General features: G+C 34.6%; 1 protein-coding gene across 1 annotated transcript; it reads left to right on the forward strand.

Moving 5' to 3' along the window:
• The first annotated feature begins 1,096 nt into the window (after positions 1 to 1,096).
• LOC137390431 (uncharacterized) lies at positions 1,097 to 4,956 on the forward strand. The gene is made up of 7 exons (XM_068076763.1): positions 1,097 to 1,279; positions 1,787 to 1,886; positions 2,801 to 2,968; positions 3,141 to 3,275; positions 3,586 to 3,675; positions 3,867 to 4,126; positions 4,609 to 4,956. Exons 1-7 carry the CDS (start codon positions 1,097 to 1,099, stop codon positions 4,819 to 4,821), a joined length of 1,149 nt encoding a protein of 382 aa, XP_067932864.1. The 3' UTR covers positions 4,822 to 4,956.
• Positions 4,957 to 22,612: the final 17,656 nt, after the last annotated feature.

Consider the following 22,612-nt stretch of genomic DNA (forward strand, 5'->3'; position numbering starts at 1 on the left):
AAATTAATGATATATGTTGAACTCAGTTAATACCATTGATCTGCAGCAGACAACATTTAGGTCTATCTTAAGATATATTTTATTTATGATTTGTGTTGTCAGTATTAAACAAAAATAGCTAACACACTATACACATGAGAGTATACTTGAAAAGGGAAACTTCAACAGTAGTTTAATAGATGTTAGTATTTGTAGGGGCTGGAAGCACTGACATTGTGTGCTCCAAATTTTATCTGTTTTGACGAAATATAGTGTTTACATACTAGACTTTAACTTTTCATCTTAATGACTTATGCAGGTGATATAGGGTAAACAGCTGTCAGAACTGATTGAAGGCTTTTGCTAGTGAAATGAGTGAACCAGTAAAACGTGTATTGTGTAATATTTCACCCAGATAAAAATGTAAAAACATATTACTTGACCTAATTTTCCAAAAACAGAAACTGATGGTCTTCAGAAGTATAAAAGCAGCTAGATATGAACATAAGTCATCAGAAGGCGCCGCTGTCTAAGGCAAGTGTACTACATATACAACCAGTTATTGATTTTGCTTATCAGAGTAGATTTTTTAATTCAAAAACCTGTACACAAATATTTTTAAAAAACATTTAAAATTTTTGCTGGCAAAAATATCTTTTTAGTAAGAAATGGGTTTTAGCGCAAATTTTCAAAACATCTTTTGTGCTGATACAAATGGAAAAACATGAAATAAGATTCTTAATACCAAAGCAACAAAATCAAAACAGGCTGGCTCAGCATACAGCTGTACGATGCCATTGTTTTTATCATTAATTTATTATATTTAGGCTTTTAGGTTAGTTTGAAAAGTTAAAATTATTCAGTTAAATAATTATACAATTATACAAATTTATATGTAAGAAAAATAGTTTCGACTCGACTGAATGAAGAAAAAATGTTGTAGTAAATTCTCATATAAGAACTTGCTTGTATGGTATGCCTCATTATTATTATGTTATCATATTATGATTAAAATTTCACAAATAATATGGTTAGCAGTAAATGCAGCGATCTGAGTAAAATTCATCATTTGAGGTAGATGATCTGTAAGTTTCGTATGCTAATTTTAGATTACAAAATGGACAAAGGTTATGTAGTCAAGCAACAGAAGCGAAGTGATGTCTTTCAGGTATTGACTGCTGTTATAGCAATATCTGCTCTGGTTGTCTCTGTCTACTCTCAAATAAGTTACCAGTTGTTGAAGAAGGATGTTGATAATTTAACCAGTAGACTAGATCAGCTAGAAGGACATGGAATACAGGTGAGAAGTTATTAAATATGTACATTAAATTAACTACATCATACCTAGGTAACAGTCAATTTAACAAGAGTATATTTTGAACAGGTACAAGTAGGAGTGTACAGCAAAGTCTAATTACTTTTACTTTGTTATAACGCTGTGAATGGTCACATGAGAGTTTGTTTTTATTTGAAAATTTGTTTTTTTTTTTCAACATATTTGAATGTCTTAAAGTGCAGGATTTGCAACTCTATATAAGACCATTATGATAATGATGCATGTTCAAAGTATATTGTGTATAAGATGTACAGGTACAATAGACTTGAAACATGTACTTATGCTTAGCAAAGATTCTTTTTCAGAATAAATCTCAGTTTATAGAGAAAAAAATCAGGATATGATGTCACATCAAATGCTAAAACATTTAATCAAAAGATGAATGAATTTGAGCTGTTCACTTATTGGATGAGAAGCTGTTTCAGACACAGAGGTTTATGGGATTGTGATATTTAAAAACTTTATATCTAGGTGTCAATGATGTCTCCAACCGATCTGGAACATACCATAGAGAAAAGATCAGCAGAAGACGAGGATATCAACGATGCTTTACTAGGTGATTTATCACCAGGTAAGTTAGCAAAATTCTGCAACCACTATAGCAATGTTTTAATAGATCTTTCATGTGCAGTTTTTATATCAAAGCAATAGATTTAACAAGAAAGTTATCAACTTGCTAGCTTTATACAATATGTAGAACCACACCCTATGGTGTTTTAATAGTAGATTGGTTCAGTCACCCAACTCTACACAAAATATGTTTTTTTTTCAATTTAACTTCTGTTATCGTCATGATACCATGTTGAAAAGAAAGTTGTTTTCTCAATGCACTAATAACATGAAAAGATAACTCTCAATTGATTGATAAGAATTATAGAGATGCCCATCAAAGGAATTATTAAATGACCTTGATATATTATGAACTGATGAGCTGTAACTACTTTGGGCCTAAGAGCTTGAAAAATTTGTTACACGCTTCATGTGCTGATAATATTGGTTGGCTATAAAAGTTTTAACTTTTGTTTAACTTAAGTATAACTATAAGGCTTAAATAAAAATTTAAACTTTACTGGCATGATCAGTGTTAGTGGAGAGAATAAAACTCTTCAATACAAATAAACTTCAAAACAGTGAGTAGTAGACGCGTTAAATAAACAGAGACTTACTATTTATTAAGACCTGAAGATGTCATGAGAGGTTGAATTAGAGTTAGATATACAGTGAGTATTAAATGTAGGTATATATGTTGATGATGTCAGTAGGTTTGCTTATGAAATTGTTTGCATGTCTATTAAAATATTGTTGACAGACAGAAGAGAAGTGTTTGGAAATTTTAAATTTCTCTTCTAGTTATCGCAATGTTGGTGTATTCTGTATTGATTAAAAACTCACGAGAAACTCCTGAAAGTTTTAACAACCTGTGCTCATGACAAACTTTAGCATCAAAAAGGAAACAAAAACTTTTGTTGCATATTTTACCAACAGGACTACTGCCATTCTTAAGAGGATCTCCTGGAAGAGATGGAAGGGATGGTAGAGATGGTAGAGATTGTAAAGAGTCAGATCTGACTGAACTGAGAATGAAGGTTGAAAAGTTGGTAAACCAGACCAAGTCAGTTGTAGCACTACCATCTGACAGGCATTATGATAATGGTAAGCTTGTGATATTAGCAAGTTGAGCACAGTTGTGATAAAACATGATGTCAATAAAAAAGAAAACAGTTCATATTAGTTTTGAGTAAAGTATTTACATAGTAAAAACGAGTATTGCACCACAAAGCTTTATATTATTTCCTGAGATAAGAAACACTAATATTATTTTCAGAAGAACTCCTACAAGAGTTTAACCAAACAATTGCTCATGGATTGCTGAGCCGCCTCCAAAGTAACAACAGAAAGTTGGAAGAAATTGAAGAAAAACTGCAAGTAGATGAGGAAAGGTGTCAATCCTCTTCAGCTGGTTAGTTGAGTCTCTTTTTTGCAGTACACTGTAAAATGTTACGTAGAAAGCTGAAGAGTTGATATCAAGAAGAATTTGAAATTACTAAAACTATTATTTTGAAAGCAACAGGAAGTTTGCTCATGGTAGATGTAATAGGTGATCTGTGGTAAAATACATATAAATTCTTTACTTCTTATTTTGTACAAAACATTCAAGTGCTACCCGGGAAAGTATGAGACTTGGATCTGTGATAATAAAAAATTGAAAACTAGACCTTACTTTTATAAAAAATCGAAATTTTTTAACATGAAACTTGATCATTTTGTAGGTGACATACAACCAGCTTGTGGAGGAGGAAGTTCATACATCAGATGGGGCAGAAAATCATGTGGTAACTCCTCAGAGCTTCTCTACACAGGTTGGTTACAAGAAATATCTACTACCTTCCAGTTTTTTGCAGCTAACTTTATCAAGCAAAAAAGATGACTTGCCATTCATTTAAATTATCATAAGTTGTCATTAGAATATATTGTTTGTGTATCTAGTTCTTTCAATGACTGAATGATATGGCTTTTATTTAAAATTTATTTTCATTGTTGTATCCTACAGGGCTGGCAGCAGGGCAATACTATAGCCATGAAGGAGGGTCATCTGAGTATACATGTCTCCCTTCAGAGCCAGAGTATAATTCATATTCAGCAGGTGACCATGGTAATTTCATATATGGAGCAGAATACCAGACCGAATCTGATATATTTCCTAATCGTATGCGTAACCAGAATGTACCTTGTACCAGATGCTACCTTCCTACCAGATCTACAACTATTATGATACCTGCTAAAAGAACTTGTCCATCATCTTGGAATAAGGTGAAGTACCATATTTCCTCCCATATAAGCTTATCTTGCATATATGCTGATATTAAAAAAGGCAGTTTCAAAACAGCGATTTTGTTTTAAAAATTGGGTTGTTTCCTATGTCCTATTACATAATGCATATAAGCTGTCACATGTGCATTAGCAACAAAGTAATTAATTTGCTAGCTTCATACACAAAATAGAATAGCTCTATACGGTATTTTCGTAGCAAATTTTCTCCTATGCTCAATTAGACACAACATGTTTTTTAGCTCAAATGCTATTATCATCATAGTACCATGATAAAAAGGAAGTTGTTTTCTCAATTTTATTACAAACATAAATAGATAACTTTCTATTGAATGATAAGATGCAGATGAAAAAGGAAATAGACGGAGATTTGCGTTAATATAAATAAAAATATGTAATTAAGTTAGTAAATATAGAAATGTGACTGATTATTAAATATAAAAACTGAGCTGATTTTGATTTAGGAGTACGAAGGATATCTGATGTCAGGACAGCACAGTCACAAAAGAGCATATAATTATGTCTGTATGGACAAAGAACCAGAAGCCTTAACCGGACTACATGCCAATCTAGATGGAGCGCTGTTCTACTTTGTTCAAGGAAGCTGCCGTTACCTTGGAACCTGCCCACCTTACATAGATAGAGCAGAACTAGCTTGTGTTGTTTGTTCTAAATAGCATACTTCATGCGCACTGAGTTTATGGGTTAACTAATAGTGACAGTGAACATTTATTGATTTAATATTTTCCTAATCTCACTAGCTGATTATATAACTTGTTATGCTGATTGAAGATGCCAATGACATAATCTGAAGCCCCAAATATTACTTTCTAATATTAATGTCTCTCATTTAATCCAAGATATTTACACATGTAATTACTTGGATTACTACTAACTACTGCCGACTACTTGTAAACCAAGTAGGGAAATAGTTAATGCATAGTAATATTTACCAAAGGCACAATAAAGAAATATAAAAAACATTTTTGGGTATGAACCGTGTTGATTCTTTACTTAAATACAGTCTTACAGAATATTCTAGAAGTCATGTACCTGTGATTTAACAATATGCAAATTGGTTTCCAAGTCTCATGTACCACTAGAATATCTCCTAATTTGACAACTTTCTGGAAAAATATAAATTTAGGCGTCAACATTCAACTTTGCTGTTGTTTCTGTTGTCTTACAGTTGATACACTTTTTGCTTGCTTTAGCTGAGTTATGTGACACTTTGTTAGCCAGGAAGAACTGCTCCGAAACTTAATTCAATGTACTTAAATGACCTCTCATACAAATTAGCACCATGTCTAATTCTGTAACAAAAATCAGATACAGAGCTAAATGACTATGTTAAATGATGAAAACAATAAAAACATAAAGAACTCAAACAATAAAAGTACATCAGTAGGCAATAAGACATTATAAGGTAGAAGTGAGTAATTGATGAACACTTAATGCTCTTGCACATCAAAGCTTCTGTGTAAAAGCATCGATAAAATAGGCACATGCAACTTTCTTTTTTTCTGTGATTACTTCTACCTTGTACATTTAGACTGAAGAGCAAGTCTTGAAAAACTTGTGAGTGAGTAGCCATTGATATGGCAACCCAGCAAGCCTGGAGTGCAAAAATTACAAACCGTCTGACCAACTTATTGAAACAGACTATGGTGGTTCCAATGACCTCATTATTGTCTTATCAATTGTAAGCACTTCAATAGGCATGTACCAAGGAAATGGAGTATTCCATTTGATGAATATGTTTTGATGAGTTTTCTTTGACTTTTTTCCCTTAGCCTGCAAAGGATAAACCTGCATTACAGCCAGAGAAACCGTGCAAACCTATGAGACACAGTGGTAGGCTATCTCCGAGCTTAGTAGCCATTGCATTGACATCTAGTAGCCACTTCTCGTCTCTCTGTCCAATAAGAAAAATGAAATCGGCAAGTAATATTCTTGCCATGGGCAAGTGCCATGATAGCAACAACTATGCCAAAAGATTTGATCACCGCCTGTGAATAGTCATCAGCAGCATAAGATGCATGCAGCACGAGACACGTGTCTGTCTCCTTGTAATCGCAAGCCAAAGTAGGCGCCGCTATAGCGGTGAAATGAGCATAAGGGTTAATATTAAGCCACTACCATGATCTTGTTGTTGTAGTGGAAAGTATCGGAGTATCATGCTTGACTGTAGTCTTCTAGTGTGAAACAATGACAACAAATATAACTTCCTTGTTGATTCCAGACTTTACAGAGGCTTTTCAGTTTGATATCTGCACAGCTTTATTACTAAAATGAAGATTGCTTTGTAGTTTCTTATCACCTGTTGCTTCATTCACTCATCATGATTTTATTCTTGCAATAGTTGTCAATTCCAAAATTCACACAAGCAGCCTTGTACTTCGAAGCATGTGCAATAAGCACAACAAAAGTCGGATCAGCAAGCTGGCGGAATGCTGAAGGAATGGCACTGGCAGGCTGGCAAGGATGGCCCCCACATCCTCAATCGCTCGCAGTCACTGCATTTATGGTAGTTTGGACATGTCTGCCATAGATATAAACTGGTCCTCTGAGAAGGTTTCTAACTCAGTCGCCTTTTGGTAACCTGGGCTGAAATATCCGAAAACTACAGTTAGAGGTACAGCTGTCTATTTGTCCCTTTACATAAAGAGTTCCAAAGTACCATAGGTAAAAGTTGAACAATCTTCTTAATTGATTCTGTCAAGGCAAGATTGATCAACATTTTAACCACTTTAACTTTAACCATTTTAACCAGTCATGTATTGAGCATGACACAGATATACTCATCATAACAAGGGTTATGATGAGTATATCTGTGTCATGTATTGAGCATGACACAGATATACTCATCATAACCCTTGTTATGATGAGTATATCTGTGTCATGTATTGAGCATGACACAGATATACTCATCATAACCCTTGTTATGAGAGGCCATTTCTAAGGCAACCACATCTTGATCAAAGTTCTATGAAATACATGTTCTTCCTGTTTGATGGTAGCAGCATTCTTCAATCCATTTACATAATATATAGGCAGGTGCACGGCTCACAAAATTAGCAAGTTGTTTAACCAAAACCATGCTTGAACATATCCATAGGAACTTTAAGTAAGTTGTGGCTATTATAGTTGTTTGTAGGGCGATATGAGGCCAATCATTGGTACTGTACCAGTACAAGTTGAACATATCTATAGGAGCTTTAAGTAAGTTGTGGCTATTATAGTTGTTTGTAGGGCGATATGAGGCCAATCATTGGTACTGTACCAGTACAAGTTGAACATATCTATAGGAGCTTTAAGTAAGTTGTGGCTATTATAGTTGTTTGTAGGGCGATATGAGGCCAATCATTGGTACTGTACCAGTACAAGTTGAACATATCTATAGGAGCTTTAAGTAAGTTGTGGCTATTATAGTTGTTTGTAGGGCGATATGAGGCCAATCGTTGGTACTGTACCAGTACAAGTTGAACATATCTATAGGAGCTTTAAGTAAGTTGTGGCTATTATAGTTGTTTGTAGGGCGATATGAGGCCAATCGTTGGTACTGTACCAGTACAAGTTGAACATATCTATAGGAGCTTTAAGTAAGTTGTGGCTATTATAGTTGTTTGTAGGGCGATATGAGGCCAATCGTTGGTACTGTACCAGTACAAGTTGAACATATCTATAGGAGCTTTAAGTAAGTTGTGGCTATTATAGTTGTTTGTAGGGCGATATGAGGCCAATCATTGGTACTGTACCAGTACAAGTTGAACATATCTATAGGAGCTTTAAGTAAGTTGTGGCTATTATAGTTGTTTGTAGGGCGATATGAGGCCAATCGTTGGTACTGTACCAGTACAAGTTGAACATATCTATAGGAGCTTTAAGTAAGTTGTGGCTATTATAGTTGTTTGTAGGGCGATATGAGGCCAATCGTTGGTACTGTACCAGTACAAGTTGAACATATCTATAGGAGCTTTAAGTAAGTTGTGGCTATTATAGTTGTTTGTAGGGCGATATGAGGCCAATCATTGGTACTGTACCAGTACAAGTTGAACATATCTATAGGAGCTTTAAGTAAGTTGTGGCTATTATAGTTGTTTGTAGGGCGATATGAGGCCAATCATTGGTACTGTACCAGTACAAGTTGAACATATCTATAGGAGCTTTAAGTAAGTTGTGGGGGCTATTATAGTTGTTTGTAGGGCGATATGAGGCCAATCGTTGGTACTGTACCAGTACAAGTTGAACATATCTATAGGAGCTTTAAGTAAGTTGTGGGGGCTATTATAGTTGTTTGTAGGGCGATATGAGGCCAATCATTGGTACTGTACCAGTACAAGTTGAACATATCTATAGGAGCTTTAAGTAAGTTGTGGCTATTATAGTTGTTTGTAGGGCGATATGAGGCCAATCGTTGGTACTGTACCAGTACAAGTTGAACATATCTATAGGAGCTTTAAGTAAGTTGTGGCTATTATAGTTGTTTGTAGGGCGATATGAGGCCAATCATTGGTACTGTACCAGTACAAGTTGAACATATCTATAGGAGCTTTAAGTAAGTTGTGGCTATTATAGTTGTTTGTAGGGCGATATGAGGCCAATCGTTGGTACTGTACCAGTACAAGTTGAACATATCTATAGGAGCTTTAAGTAAGTTGTGGGGGCTATTGTAGTTGTTTGTAGGGCGATATGAGGCCAATCGTTGGTACTGTACCAGTACAAGTTGAACATATCTATAGGAGCTTTAAGTAAGTTGTGGCTATTATAGTTGTTTGTAGGGCGATATGAGGCCAATCATTGGTACTGTACCAGTACAAGTTGAACATATCTATAGGAGCTTTAAGTAAGTTGTGGCTATTATAGTTGTTTGTAGGGCGATATGAGGCCAATCATTGGTACTGTACCAGTACAAGTTGAACATATCTATAGGAGCTTTAAGTAAGTTGTGGCTATTATAGTTGTTTGTAGGGCGATATGAGGCCAATCATTGGTACTGTACCAGTACAAGTTGAACATATCTATAGGAGCTTTAAGTAAGTTGTGGGGGCTATTATAGTTGTTTGTAGGGCGATATGAGGCCAATCGTTGGTACTGTACCAGTACAAGTTGAACATATCTATAGAAGCTTTAAGTGAGTTGTGGCTATTATAGTTGTTTGTAGGGCGATATGAGGCCAATCGTTGGTACTGTACCAGTACAAGTTGAACATATCTATAGGAGCTTTAAGTAAGTTGTGGGGGCTATTATAGTTGTTTGTAGGGCGATATGAGGCCAATCGTTGGTACTGTACCAGTACAAGTTGAACATATCTATAGGAGCTTTAAGTGAGTTGTGGCTATTATAGTTGTTTGTAGGGCGATATGAGGCCAATCGTTGGTACTGTACCAGTACAAGTTGAACATATCTATAGGAGCTTTAAGTAAGTTGTGGCTATTATAGTTGTTTGTAGGGCGATATGAGGCCAATCGTTGGTACTGTACCAGTACAAGTTGAACATATCTATAGGAGCTTTAAGTAAGTTGTGGGGGCTACTATAGTTGTTTGTAGGGCGATATGAGGCCAATCGTTGGTACTGTACCAGTACAAGTTGAACATATCTATAGGAGCTTTAAGTAAGTTGTGGCTATTATAGTTGTTTGTAGGGCGATATGAGGCCAATCATTGGTACTGTACCAGTACAAGTTGAACATATCTATAGGAGCTTTAAGTAAGTTGTGGGGGCTATTATAGTTGTTTGTAGGGCGATATGAGGCCAATCATTGGTACTGTACCAGTGCAAGTTGAACATATCTATAGGAGCTTTAAGTAAGTTGTGGCTATTATAGTTGTTTGTAGGGCGATATGAGGCCAATCGTTGGTACTGTACCAGTACAAGTTGAACATATCTATAGGAGCTTTAAGTAAGTTGTGGGGGCTATTATAGTTGTTTGTAGGGCGATATGAGGCCAATCATTGGTACTGTACCAGTACAAGTTGAACATATCTATAGGAGCTTTAAGTAAGTTGTGGCTATTATAGTTGTTTGTAGGGCGATATGAGGCCAATCGTTGGTACTGTACCAGTACAAGTTGAACATATCTATAGGAGCTTTAAGTGAGTTGTGGCTATTATAGTTGTTTGTAGGGCGATATGAGGCCAATCATTGGTACTGTACCAGTACAAGTTGAACATATCTATAGGAGCTTTAAGTAAGTTGTGGCTATTATAGTTGTTTGTAGGGCGATATGAGGCCAATCATTGGTACTGTACCAGTACAAGTTGAACATATCTATAGGAGCTTTAAGTAAGTTGTGGCTATTATAGTTGTTTGTAGGGCGATATGAGGCCAATCATTGGTACTGTACCAGTACAAGTTGAACATATCTATAGGAGCTTTAAGTAAGTTGTGGCTATTATAGTTGTTTGTAGGGCGATATGAGGCCAATCATTGGTACTGTACCAGTACAAGTTGAACATATCTATAGGAGCTTTAAGTAAGTTGTGGCTATTATAGTTGTTTGTAGGGCGATATGAGGCCAATCATTGGTACTGTACCAGTACAAGTTGAACATATCTATAGGAGCTTTAAGTAAGTTGTGGCTATTATAGTTGTTTGTAGGGCGATATGAGGCCAATCATTGGTACTGTACCAGTACAAGTTGAACATATCTATAGGAGCTTTAAGTAAGTTGTGGCTATTATAGTTGTTTGTAGGGCGATATGAGGCCAATCATTGGTACTGTACCAGTACAAGTTGAACATATCTATAGGAGCTTTAAGTAAGTTGTGGCTATTATAGTTGTTTGTAGGGCGATATGAGGCCAATCATTGGTACTGTACCAGTACAAGTTGAACATATCTATAGGAGCTTTAAGTATAAGTTGTGGGGGCTATTATAGTTGTTTGTAGGGCGATATGAGGCCAATCGTTGGTACTGTACCAGTACAAGTTGAACTGTAAAACAATACAGGGCGCTGCTTATCAATTACATAACCATACTAGAAGCAACTGAAAAAAACATACCTGGAATTAATTTACAAGATAGATGGACATACCAGCAGTCACAATTTTGGCCACATGAAGAACTGCTTTGCAAGTAGTCGATTTGTGTGAGTAGTACCATATCTTCTTTTCACAAATCATGCATGCGTGTTTAAATCTAGGTCTTGATGCGTATAAGTGGACAGCAGAATATAGCGTTTTGATTTTCTTTGATGACTCATCTTCATCTTGACAAGGTGTATCATGAATAGCCGGTCTCCGACTCTCTTCATGTGGCTTAATGAATGCCAAGACAACATTTTTTAAACTGAATACAAGCATCTTGATCATTAGTCATCGCTACCGGTTTGTGCAGCTTACAATTTCAGCATTCCTTCCATCCTAATAATGATTAATTATTAAGCAATTAAATTACATAATAGTTATTTTATAGAAAAATTTTTAGTCACATTATCTCGTTACATAAATGTTTGAGTGGTAATGTATCACAAGCCTAAAAAAGTACTCACTCACCTCACTGCGCTTTTTCCTAGCAAGCTCAATCTTGCTGTTGTTAGTCAGTCTCTGATAGCATGTTCTGTGAATCTGGGAGCCCTTGCAGACAAGTTGAAGGCATACACCATTAAAAACAAACCTTTCAAGCTTTTTAAAAAGTGTTTATCCCGTTTTCTAAACGGTGACTAAGTGTTTGACTTGTGTGCTTAGTCAAAAACATTAATTCTTGAGAACCAATCATGCGGGTCACACAGGCTATGTCAAAGCACAAACCCTGAATGCATGACAAGAAAATAAATTACAGTAGACCACGCTTTGACCTTAACCTTTATATTAATTGGACGAACTATGACTCACTCCGTAAAGAGCCAATTACATTTCAGTAGAAAATGATACAACTCCTTAAAATCTACTAAACCTACAATGGGAAAACTCTCTTACTAATGGGAATGGTAGACATGGCAACTCATTGGATATAAATTCTACACTATCAAATCTATCCGATGAGTGCAAAAAAATTGCCACTGAAAAGAGGTGCCAAAGGAAAGGCAAAATAAACTGCCTTAGCACCACGGCCTACTAATCAATCACAATCAAAAGACAAGTAAATGTTGTCAATCATTTTGACTATAGCGAACTGAACGAACTGAACAAAATTCGCGACACACACCCACGCACGCGCTCGCACACACGCACACACACATGCGACCAGTAAATGATGTGGTAGTATCAATGAGTAAGTTGGTGGTAGTATCATAGTGTTTGCTTTAATACTGTTTGCTAAACCCTTCAATAGGCAATCTCATACTTTCATTAATTAAAAACAATATTGTTACATATGACTCACTGTTAAAGCTAAAACTGAAGCGTTCTACGTTAAGCTATTTTTAATGAACAGCAAAAAAAAAAAAGTCAGATTTCGGAAATTGCCAGCTAGAGTGGTAAAACACACATGTGTGTTATACCCGTCTGTTGGCATCCAAAAAAACATTGCCACCTTAGAGCTATCTCTTTTTGGGGCGGGTAACTCTAGTTATCTGGTAACTTTTATTTAGCAAACAGCTGCCTCCTTGGTTAAAAAATTATTAGGCATTTCAGGTTATAGCTCTATGGTGAGAATTTCATGCTGTTAATAGAAGCGCAGGGTCAATAAATCAAGTGGAAAGTCTATGAGCAATCGATCCACATGAAGGCATGTTATCGCAGTATTATCGACCAAATTTATTTCAATTGTATTACTGCTCAACTGCCTAGTTACTGGAGTATCTTAGGCCTACAGTTTTTTACTAGTTTTTTGAATTTTTACTGGTCAATAATCTGAGAGCGTCACTTTTGCAACATTGCTAAAGTGCTTAGTTTCAAGTAAGCAAACATATTACTGCTGCAGATTTCACTACGACGCTCGGTCCTTTCATGCAAACATATCTGAAAGGTTTTATAAAGGCTCCAAAGGCTTTAAATTACTACATTTCCTTTCGCAGAAGTCTTTTCAATGTCGTTATTTTATCAAAGATGTCTTTGGCCACTGACCAACATTAAAGTAAAGCAACCATGATAGTTTCACTGTAACCAATAAAACTATTCAGTAAGTTATAATTATATATATAAATCTCAAATATTTTGGTGTGATTCTGTGTGTCAAGCTTTAGTTATTAAAATTCAGGAATGAAATATATATTTTACGTTAGATTCAATGTTGGAACCTCCTGCTTGCTAGGCAAATATCTTACCAATTAAGCTATACGCAAGATTGATGGATTCATTGGGCGATATACGCCAGGTATTCCGCTAATATATATATATATATAGTATATATATATAATATATATACTATATATATGTATATATATACTATATATATGTATATATAATATATATACTACTGCATATATATTATATATATACTACATATTATATAGTATATATATTGTATATATATACTACATATTATATAGTATATATATTATATATATACTATATATTATATAGTATATACTATATATATATACTACATATTATATAGTATATATATTATATATATACTATATATTATATAGTATATATTATATATATATATATATATATATATATACTACATATTATATAGTATATACAAACATATATAAAATGTGATTGTCTGTAGATAAGTCCAGTTATAGCGATAAAGTTTTAGTAAGGAAAAATTGGCTTTGCAAAGGAGTTGAACACATAATGATTGCCAAGCGTACTTTACCACAAGACTATGATTCTCAGCCATATTTTCTACAGTATCTTTATCGCTCTTGTAGGATACAAGCTAAACGGGTATGTAATTTTTGCTATTAATTGGTATTACCTTTTGCGTTTATTTTTTATTTTTGAAAACCCATTTCAAAATACATTATTCTTGTTTTGACTACTCCGTCTCAATTTCAAATGTCACGTTACTTTCTAATTTCTGGTTTATCTTGAGGCAAATGCTAAACCTACATAGTACTCTTGTCCGCTTCGCTGCTGTATGTTTGTACCAGCATCGAGCGGTATCTGTATCGTTCATCAAAACGTTGAATACACCGAGCTTTGGCTGCAATACTACACTTCTTATGCACATACTATAATATGGTCATTGTTATTATCATTTCAATATATTCATAATTTTTTTCAAACAAATAGCACAAGTGCTCTAGTTAGTTTGCCAACTGTCCTGCAGCTAGGAGAATTGTATGAGACTCAATACCTTGAACAGAATCACAGCTGTCTCTGATATGATATATGTTGAGTTCTTGTCCAATTCCTACATGAATGCTGATGTTATAATAAGTGCTTGGGAGTTAAGCATGTGTGATATTGGGAGTAGCTCACAATCTTCTGACCTCTAATTACATATATTGCGCACTAGATTTTGCACAAGGGGAGTGCTTTAATAATTTAACAGGGTAACGAGAATGGACAATCAATTTTGCTGTTTTAGTTGACTTCTACCTTAGGACATTTATATTTTGCTTGTTTTTAGTTTCGTGAGTAGCATACAGAGTAAAATTTTGCTGCAACTTAATTTCGCGGATCTGATGAGTGCGAATATATAGTGATGTGAGAATAAATGCAGTGGAACAAACATAATTAGATTCCTCGGGTCCAGTTCACTAGTAAAAAATTTTCAATTTGGGACTAGTTTGTATTTGTGAACCGTGGGTAGAAATGTGTGGGCGAGATCGACAATGCAACTTGATCGCTTGCTGCTATTTGTTTCTTGGACTATCAATGGCGTCTAGGTCCTTGCCGCCATAACTGATGTAGTACCAATATTAGATCTCAAGTATTTATAGCACGCGGTGGCCATGGCTCAAGGTTGTTATTGTTTTTGGTTGGTAATAAAATTCATTGCTACAATAATTATTATTCAATTTTATGACTTTCCCTACCAGACTTTCATCCTCATCAGTTACAAATTCAGTGACTAAACTGATATCATTATCTTCCTCATTTGTCTTGGCTTTTCCAAAAAAACTTGTTATCTCAATTTGCTTTGCCACTCTGCTCAGTCGGCGTATTAGCTATAATGAGTTTAGCAGAAATTGCCCAATGAGCCCAACCACACACAGAGGTTACTTGCATTACTAATATGACGATTTTATTGTGGATATCAATGAACAAAGCTATTTAATTTTGCGTTTTCGAGCGTTCGCTATGATAATTTAGTTTCGCTCATGAAATTTTTGCGAGAGGATGACTCCGCGAAAATGCGAATGTTATATAGATGACCCAAATACATAAGTTTCCTAGGGTTGTTTAGCGAATGATTCATACGGTAAGCAGTGTTGTTTGCGTGCCTGTAGGTGTGTTCTGTTATTAATGGGATTATTCAATCTCGAGTATTAATTCAGTGGATTAACTTTGTTAAAAGCACCCTCCAGGGGTGCTTCCACCAAATTTATTATTTGTGAGACAAAAGCATGCATGAATGTGAAGACAAATATGGCGTTCAGTTTAAATGACAATGAAAATAGGAAAATAATTTCATTGTCTACTCGAATTGAAAATCTGTGTAGATTGGCCATCAAAAGCGCTCTCAGCAAAATAATTACTTGCAAGTGAAGCTATAACAAAGGCTGGCAGAAATGTGAAAGCATATTTGGCATCAGTTTCATTGAACAGTGTGTGACTCTATGATAGTAATTGGTCACACAAAAATAAAATCTGTGTTGAATTGGTTATCAATTGCCCACTGCCTAATAAAAGTTTCTCTGCATGAAATCAATATCGGGCTTGGTTGCTCTGTTCGCGTGATGCAATTTTTGGTCTCTGGGACAACCAGTCAGAGAATCAGCTTGAACTTGGCTGGTGCAAACACAGCTTTAGTCTTTTACATTTAGCCCTTGGTTTTTAGGAAGAAACTTGTGGTATGCGGAAGATCTAGCGAATATTGTCGATTGATCACTTGTTTATTTGCTCTAGTAGGGCAGCTTAGTCAGTTTTAATGCTTATTAGCTGATCACAGAAGTTTAATAGAAGCTGATGGGTTCATTCTCAAGAATGTACTTTCAGTAGAAGCATATGTCAGTTCATTTCTGACAATTGTTTTTAGTTCTAGTTTATTATAGGCTTCATTGATACTATCTCTGCATTTGGATTTGAGATGAATATAATAGTACAGTTTGGTGCCATTACTATGTAATCAGTCAGCTATTTGAATGACAGGTTTATTACTGAAGCAGCATGTTTATCGTGTAGCCTTAACTCTTTCGCTACCAACTTTATTTCTAGCTCTGCCGAATTTATTTTTTTGTTCACACAAATGTTTACATAACATCACTAATTTTGTAATAACTTGAGAAAGAATGAAGATATCCATTTAATTCAAAAAACAGGTTGTTGAAAAGAAAATACTTTATTAGGAAATAAAAAAAATCTTAAATTAACTTAATCTAAAAATGGTAAAGATTTTACAACCTTTATTAACAATATTTTGACAGCGATTTCGATAGTTGTATTTTGACTGTCGCCTTAATATTTGGTTACTATCACAATTTTCACATGAAATACATGCCCTAGAAAAGTCAGAATCAGTTGATATAGAGTTAATGGAGTCTCAATGGCTAAGAATGTTAGAAGCTTCTACAGCTTAAACGATCGCGGTATTCTTTTTGTCTGTGATTTTTCTGCGGTCAACATTCTGTTTGATAATCAGTGAGCCGCTAGTGAGAGGCATGCTGATTAGTTTATGTCGCTAGCAACAAGCTTTTGTTTATAGAAATCAAACCCTATTGGTCTGTCTAAAGCGAAAACTGAATAATCATAAATAAACTAATGCACTGCCTAAAAGCTGACGTATTGGCTTCCGGCCACAAAGAGAATGTAACCCGAGCCGATACATCGTTTTGCGGTAGTGAAAGAGTTAAGTAGGAAGTTGTGGTTGTACCATGAGCAACCTTCTGATATCAAATAGTTACCGACAACGCTGGTGAAAATCTGAGGGCTTTGATTTTAAGGATATAAACTATATATTAGCCACATGTACATCACTAACTTCAGACTGCATTTCACACAAGTTTCTTGTAAAGTGGTGAGTTTAGTGTATCAAGACTTCTGGTGGCTGGCTAATTCAAGACTGTTTTATTTTTACATTACAAGCAATATATATGTGTATGCAAGTCATCAATGATTCACCATAGTGATGATTTCAGGTGCAAAGACAACAGCACCAAGAAACAAACATATTGCCACATTATTGCAATTGTTGACAGTATGATTCAGGTGGCATGCTTATGACCCTGATACACTACAGTGAGCTTCATAATTCAATATTCTTTGATAGCGCATGTGTTTCATGAGTATCTTTATTAGACCCTGAAATATCTGGTTACTCATAGATTGACTTAGTTGGCTGAGCACTAGTATCTTTGTCAGGTGTATTATTGTTGGCATAAAATGCTCAATTGCTAAAATATTTTGTTATTTTAGATAATTTATAATATAAATCTATTCACAACAACTCCAAGGCAGACAAAGGAATTTTTTGATAATTTCACGGGTAATTGCATTATGTTTTTTTCATCCATACTTATTGGCACGCTGGACTTGATGAATGACACCGACATCTGCAAGCAAACACATCAATAATAAAGTATGTTAAAAAATAATGCTTGGACTAGGATAATGCGTTCTCAAATTGGTAACTAATACCGTTGCGAAATTTTTCCCCATATTTCTAGATCCACTTTAAAGTGGCTTTTGCTAAAAAACAGCAATATATTTTCTAGTGCTTTTTGGTTCCACTTAACTAGCACATGTTTATTACAATGACTGTGACTCACATGCTGGTTTATCAGTGTTTGCAGCTCAACTACATGCCACTCAGTTACCTATATTGGGAGTCAACCAGCTTTATGGATGAAAAGCTTTTACCTTAGTTTAATAATATTTTTAAAAAGTATCACTATAAAGCAAATTGGTAAAGTGACTGATTTGAAGGTTGTCGAGACATTTTTACACATTACTCTCATGTCACTCAGAAGAAGAGTCTGAGTCTTACCAGATATAATCAAAAATAGCCTTCTTTGCAATTGTGATATGCAATCAAATCAGGTGTAAGTTTGAATTAATTGAACCAAAATTCAAAACTTTCTATTTACCGTAGAGAAATAATTTATGAAAATAGAATTAGCTGAGCCATTGAGTCTGAGCCTATAAAACGGTGCTTAAAATTAGTATCTCAGTTAATATTTAAGTTAATGTTAAAAAGCAAAAAAATGTAGATCCAGAAGTTGTTTGAGTAATGGAATAACCCATAACTTGTTTCTATCAAATTGTAGGTTACGATAAAATGGGGACTGTTTGCTTGGCAATCCAACAATAGACCAGTCCAATTTATGATAGCCCTTTTTTTACATTATCAATCAAAGTCCTAAAGCATAGTCAGTGTGAGGGTGACTCTGGTTTTACTTTGTGTAAACCTTTACGCAGAGCCGTGATTTGTACATAGTCAAACAATCATTAATTTCATTGGAATTATAAAACATGGCTTACATTTGAAGGATCCACTAACTTATTTACCTCATCTGATGTAAGCAATGTTTGAAAAATGATGCAAGTTCGGCATTAATTCCCACTACTGTTGCATCTCTGTGAGACTTGTAAATGGTCCCTACAAACGAACAACCAAAATTTAATATCAGCAGCTGTAGAGATTAGCAACTTAAAAATTATATTGAGCTTACACGATGCTTCTGTACAACTCATAAGCATTTTGTAGCTGGCACACCAATGCAGCATATAGGGCTGATAAATGAAGTATTTTGAAGTTGTCAAAGTGAGCGCATCTGAGGTTTTCAAATCTGATTTTAAAAGGCAAACTTTAAAAGGTTTGTAAGAACTAAGTCTTAATGGTGTAACAACTGCAGTTTTATTCTAACTGAAACCAATTTATGTCTATTGTGTCCGTGGTGGCGATTATGAAAAGAGTTCTCCCAGAGTTGAAAGAGCGCTCCCAGAGTTGAAAGAGTTCTTCCAAAGTTGAAAGAGCTCTCCCAGAGTTGAAAGAGTTCCATCATCTCAATTACTGTACAAAGCAAAATGGATGAATGGATAGTATATAGTTGTGTTCATTGATGACCACAACACTATTATTAACTTTTCAATATGCAATCTAATTTAGTTCAAATATTAATCACATAAAAACTCCTGACATAGTTAGCCACACTTACTGTCCACACATTTGTAGAGGCTCAGATTCTTAAATGCCGGTCTGTTTGAATCCTTTTGTCTTTTTCCTGTTAGACTGTACTAGTTCCACAATGCATTGAAGCCAACCCTTCTCATTATTCTTTCTATCATCTCTCTGATTCCCCTTCTTCCAAATCTTGACAAATACGAAGACTACAATCTGATGCTGAATAGATTTTATAGTGCTCTTGAACACTGAAAAAAATCTTTAAATTGGTTAGAAAGTAATTATCTGTTCAATTTTTATCACAAATAAATTTCATTGTTTTTAATAATCATCCTCAAAATATTGATAAAAAAAAACATTCATCTGTTGATGAGTCAAAATACATCAGTGCGTGGCCAATAACACCAAAGAAAATTATTTAATGATTTACCTATGTCCTACTGAAATGAGGTCTTTTAAATGTTGACTGGCAACAAAATTCACATTACAGTTATTTGGTATCAAAAAATGTACCATGTCTTACTCTGTTGTGTTGTAGGTGCAAAATATGTGGAAATGTGATTTATGGAGCTCTTAAAAGCTCCAAAACAAGCGGTTAATCGCAGCCATCAGGAAAACGCTGTAGATTGGAATTCCTTTATTTCGATTATGTATTCAACTTGATGTGGTTATTGTTTTGACACGCAATGTTATCACCTGAGTTGAAGGGCCAATAAAAGGCTTAAAATAAACGTCTCGTAGCACTAGTTTATCACAAACATTTCGGGTTCTACGGGAATGCCTGTATTAAATATAGATGCTCGCTACTTTACAGTTTCATCTCACCTTAGTCTAATCATCTAGTCATAATCTGATCATGTGAGCATACTTCCTGCCAATTGGCGCGAACACTTTTTTGCAGTATTTTTCGACTATCACGAGTGACCAACAGGCTCCTCATGTTGATCAAAGGATGATAAACACTCCTTGGAGCTAGAGTAAAAAAATTAAACTAGGTTTAGGCTAGGTTTTGAGATATCAGTGATCAAAGTGAAAGCATTACAATGATGATGAAATGGACGCATAAGGACAATAGACAGGGTTTTATTGAATGTGTGAAGTATATTTGTGAAAATATTTCGATGAGTGAGGTTGCATGAAAGTGTAAACAGAAGTCATCGTGTTCAACTACGTCCCATTTGAGCCATTATGGAGAGGGATTTTAACCTACGGCGTTTTCTTGATGGCTGCAATTAACTGTTCATTGTTGAGCTTTTATGAGCTTGTAATCACATTTCCACATATTTTGCACTTACAACTCAGCAGAGTAAGATATAATAAAGCTTTTGATACCAAATAACTGTAATGTGAATTTTGTTGCAAGTCAACCTTTTAAAGTAGCAATATTTTTGCTTCGCGTTAAGAACGCATCACAAGGAAATCATCTCAAAGTTACACTTTCACTATATATTTTTTAGCAACAAAATTACGTTCTATTTTATGCCCTATTATTTTTTTTCACAGAAAATGAGTTTTGTAGCGCACTTTTGTATGATCTAAATTAACACTTTAAAACCCTGGGCCTGAAATAACTTGAAAATTCGTTTTCTACCTGATTCTATGCACCAGTAAACTCAGATTCGTAGTTTCGCTATGTTTTTACGTTCTTGTAGTTTACAAAAAATTAAGAAACTGTTTCAAGTTTCAAAGTTTCAAGCAATCGAACTATTTGTTTTTGCAAATATTGCAAAAATACCAGTGATACTTTCGTCTGCGCGTTATCCAAAACATGGCTGCCGACAGGACACCAGCTTTTTTTAACTTCAGTTTTGAAGCATTGGCAAACTTTGATTTCTTTATGGGCCATTTATTGTCAACATAATTCAGTAATTTCAAGTCGATTAGCTTATTAGTTTGAGAAGAACTGCTAAAATGCCGAAGACACTTCTTAGCAGAAAGAAATGAAAAACTGCGGTCTTCAGAACATTAGTGTCGAATGACATACTGATTGAAATTTTTGGTGATGAAAATATAAACTAGGCAAGCTAACTAAAAGCAAACTAGACAGCTTTTTCTCCTCAGCAACAAAAGCTATAAGCTAAAACTCTTTGTTTTTATTCTTCAAACTATGCACACCCTATCAGGCTGCTAAATTTCTACACTGTTACATTCCACTAATGTTCTGCACTTAATGTTTTCGGAATGCTAGCTAATATTTTTGAGCCAACATCGTGAAAGGTATGTTTGTGGAATATGATGTAATGTTCTCCCAATATTGTTGGAATGTTGTGCGAGATTATTTGTTGAGTGTTCCATAAAGGCGGAATGGCATTTTTCAACTCCATTTGAAGCCGATGTAATATTTCGATGCTTACACCCAACTATTCCAATGTAGCATTCCTATAATATTGCTTGGGAAATCTGTTTGAAAGTAAAATGATGTTTCACAATAACGTTCCAGTTACAATGCATGTCAAGGTTACATGGAAATTTATGCCTAATCACTACAGATTAAAGTTTTTAAAACATTGCTAGGACATTCAATAACAATATTCTTTGACAGTGTTATGACAACATGAGCAAAGTTCATTTCTGTAACATTTCAGCTGGAATGTTACCGGATCGCTTGATTTGTTTGTTTGAAGTTGTAGCTCTTTGACATTCAAAAACTATTTAAATTTAAACAAATAAAAAGTTTTGTTGGTTTTTCAATACAAATAAGAAATAAGCGAAATAATGTAGAAAAAGGATGCTAATTTTAAATGATCTATTTGAAGAAAAATAAATTTCAATAAAAATTTCAATTTTTGCATTTCATAACAAATATCGCAAAAATGATTAGGTTCCATTAGAAAATAACGAGCTCTTCAGTGATTTAGCTACAGCATGCAACCATGATAAAAATTTTACAACTGATTATATACACATAGTTCTAATTTGATTCAGATTTGTATTTTTTATATTATTATACATTGTATTGTATTATATTATACTATCAGCAAAATAATATCAATGAGATGAACATATTGATATTAAAATCACTTGTTGTTGTTAGGTTGAGTAATAGAATTTGCTGCTAGTGTGTTCACATTTATACTTTAAATCCACAATATAGTTCAAATGAAGAAATGTTGTAGGAAGGTTATGCTCAGTATATAATAGTAATGTTAGGAGAAAATCCTGGGAAATTTCGTCAGAATGTTTAAAATTGTCTACATTTACAAGTACATGTACATCCTATTAATGTTCTGAACATAAACTTCCTAGGATGTTAGCGAATATGTTTCAGGCAACATCAAAGATGGATTGTTTGTGGAATATTATATAATGTCCTTCCAAATATGCGAGTATGTTGTGCGAGA

This window comes from Watersipora subatra, chromosome 3 (genome assembly GCF_963576615.1).
Source record: "Watersipora subatra chromosome 3, tzWatSuba1.1, whole genome shotgun sequence".
NCBI lineage: Eukaryota > Metazoa > Bryozoa > Gymnolaemata > Cheilostomatida > Watersiporidae > Watersipora > Watersipora subatra.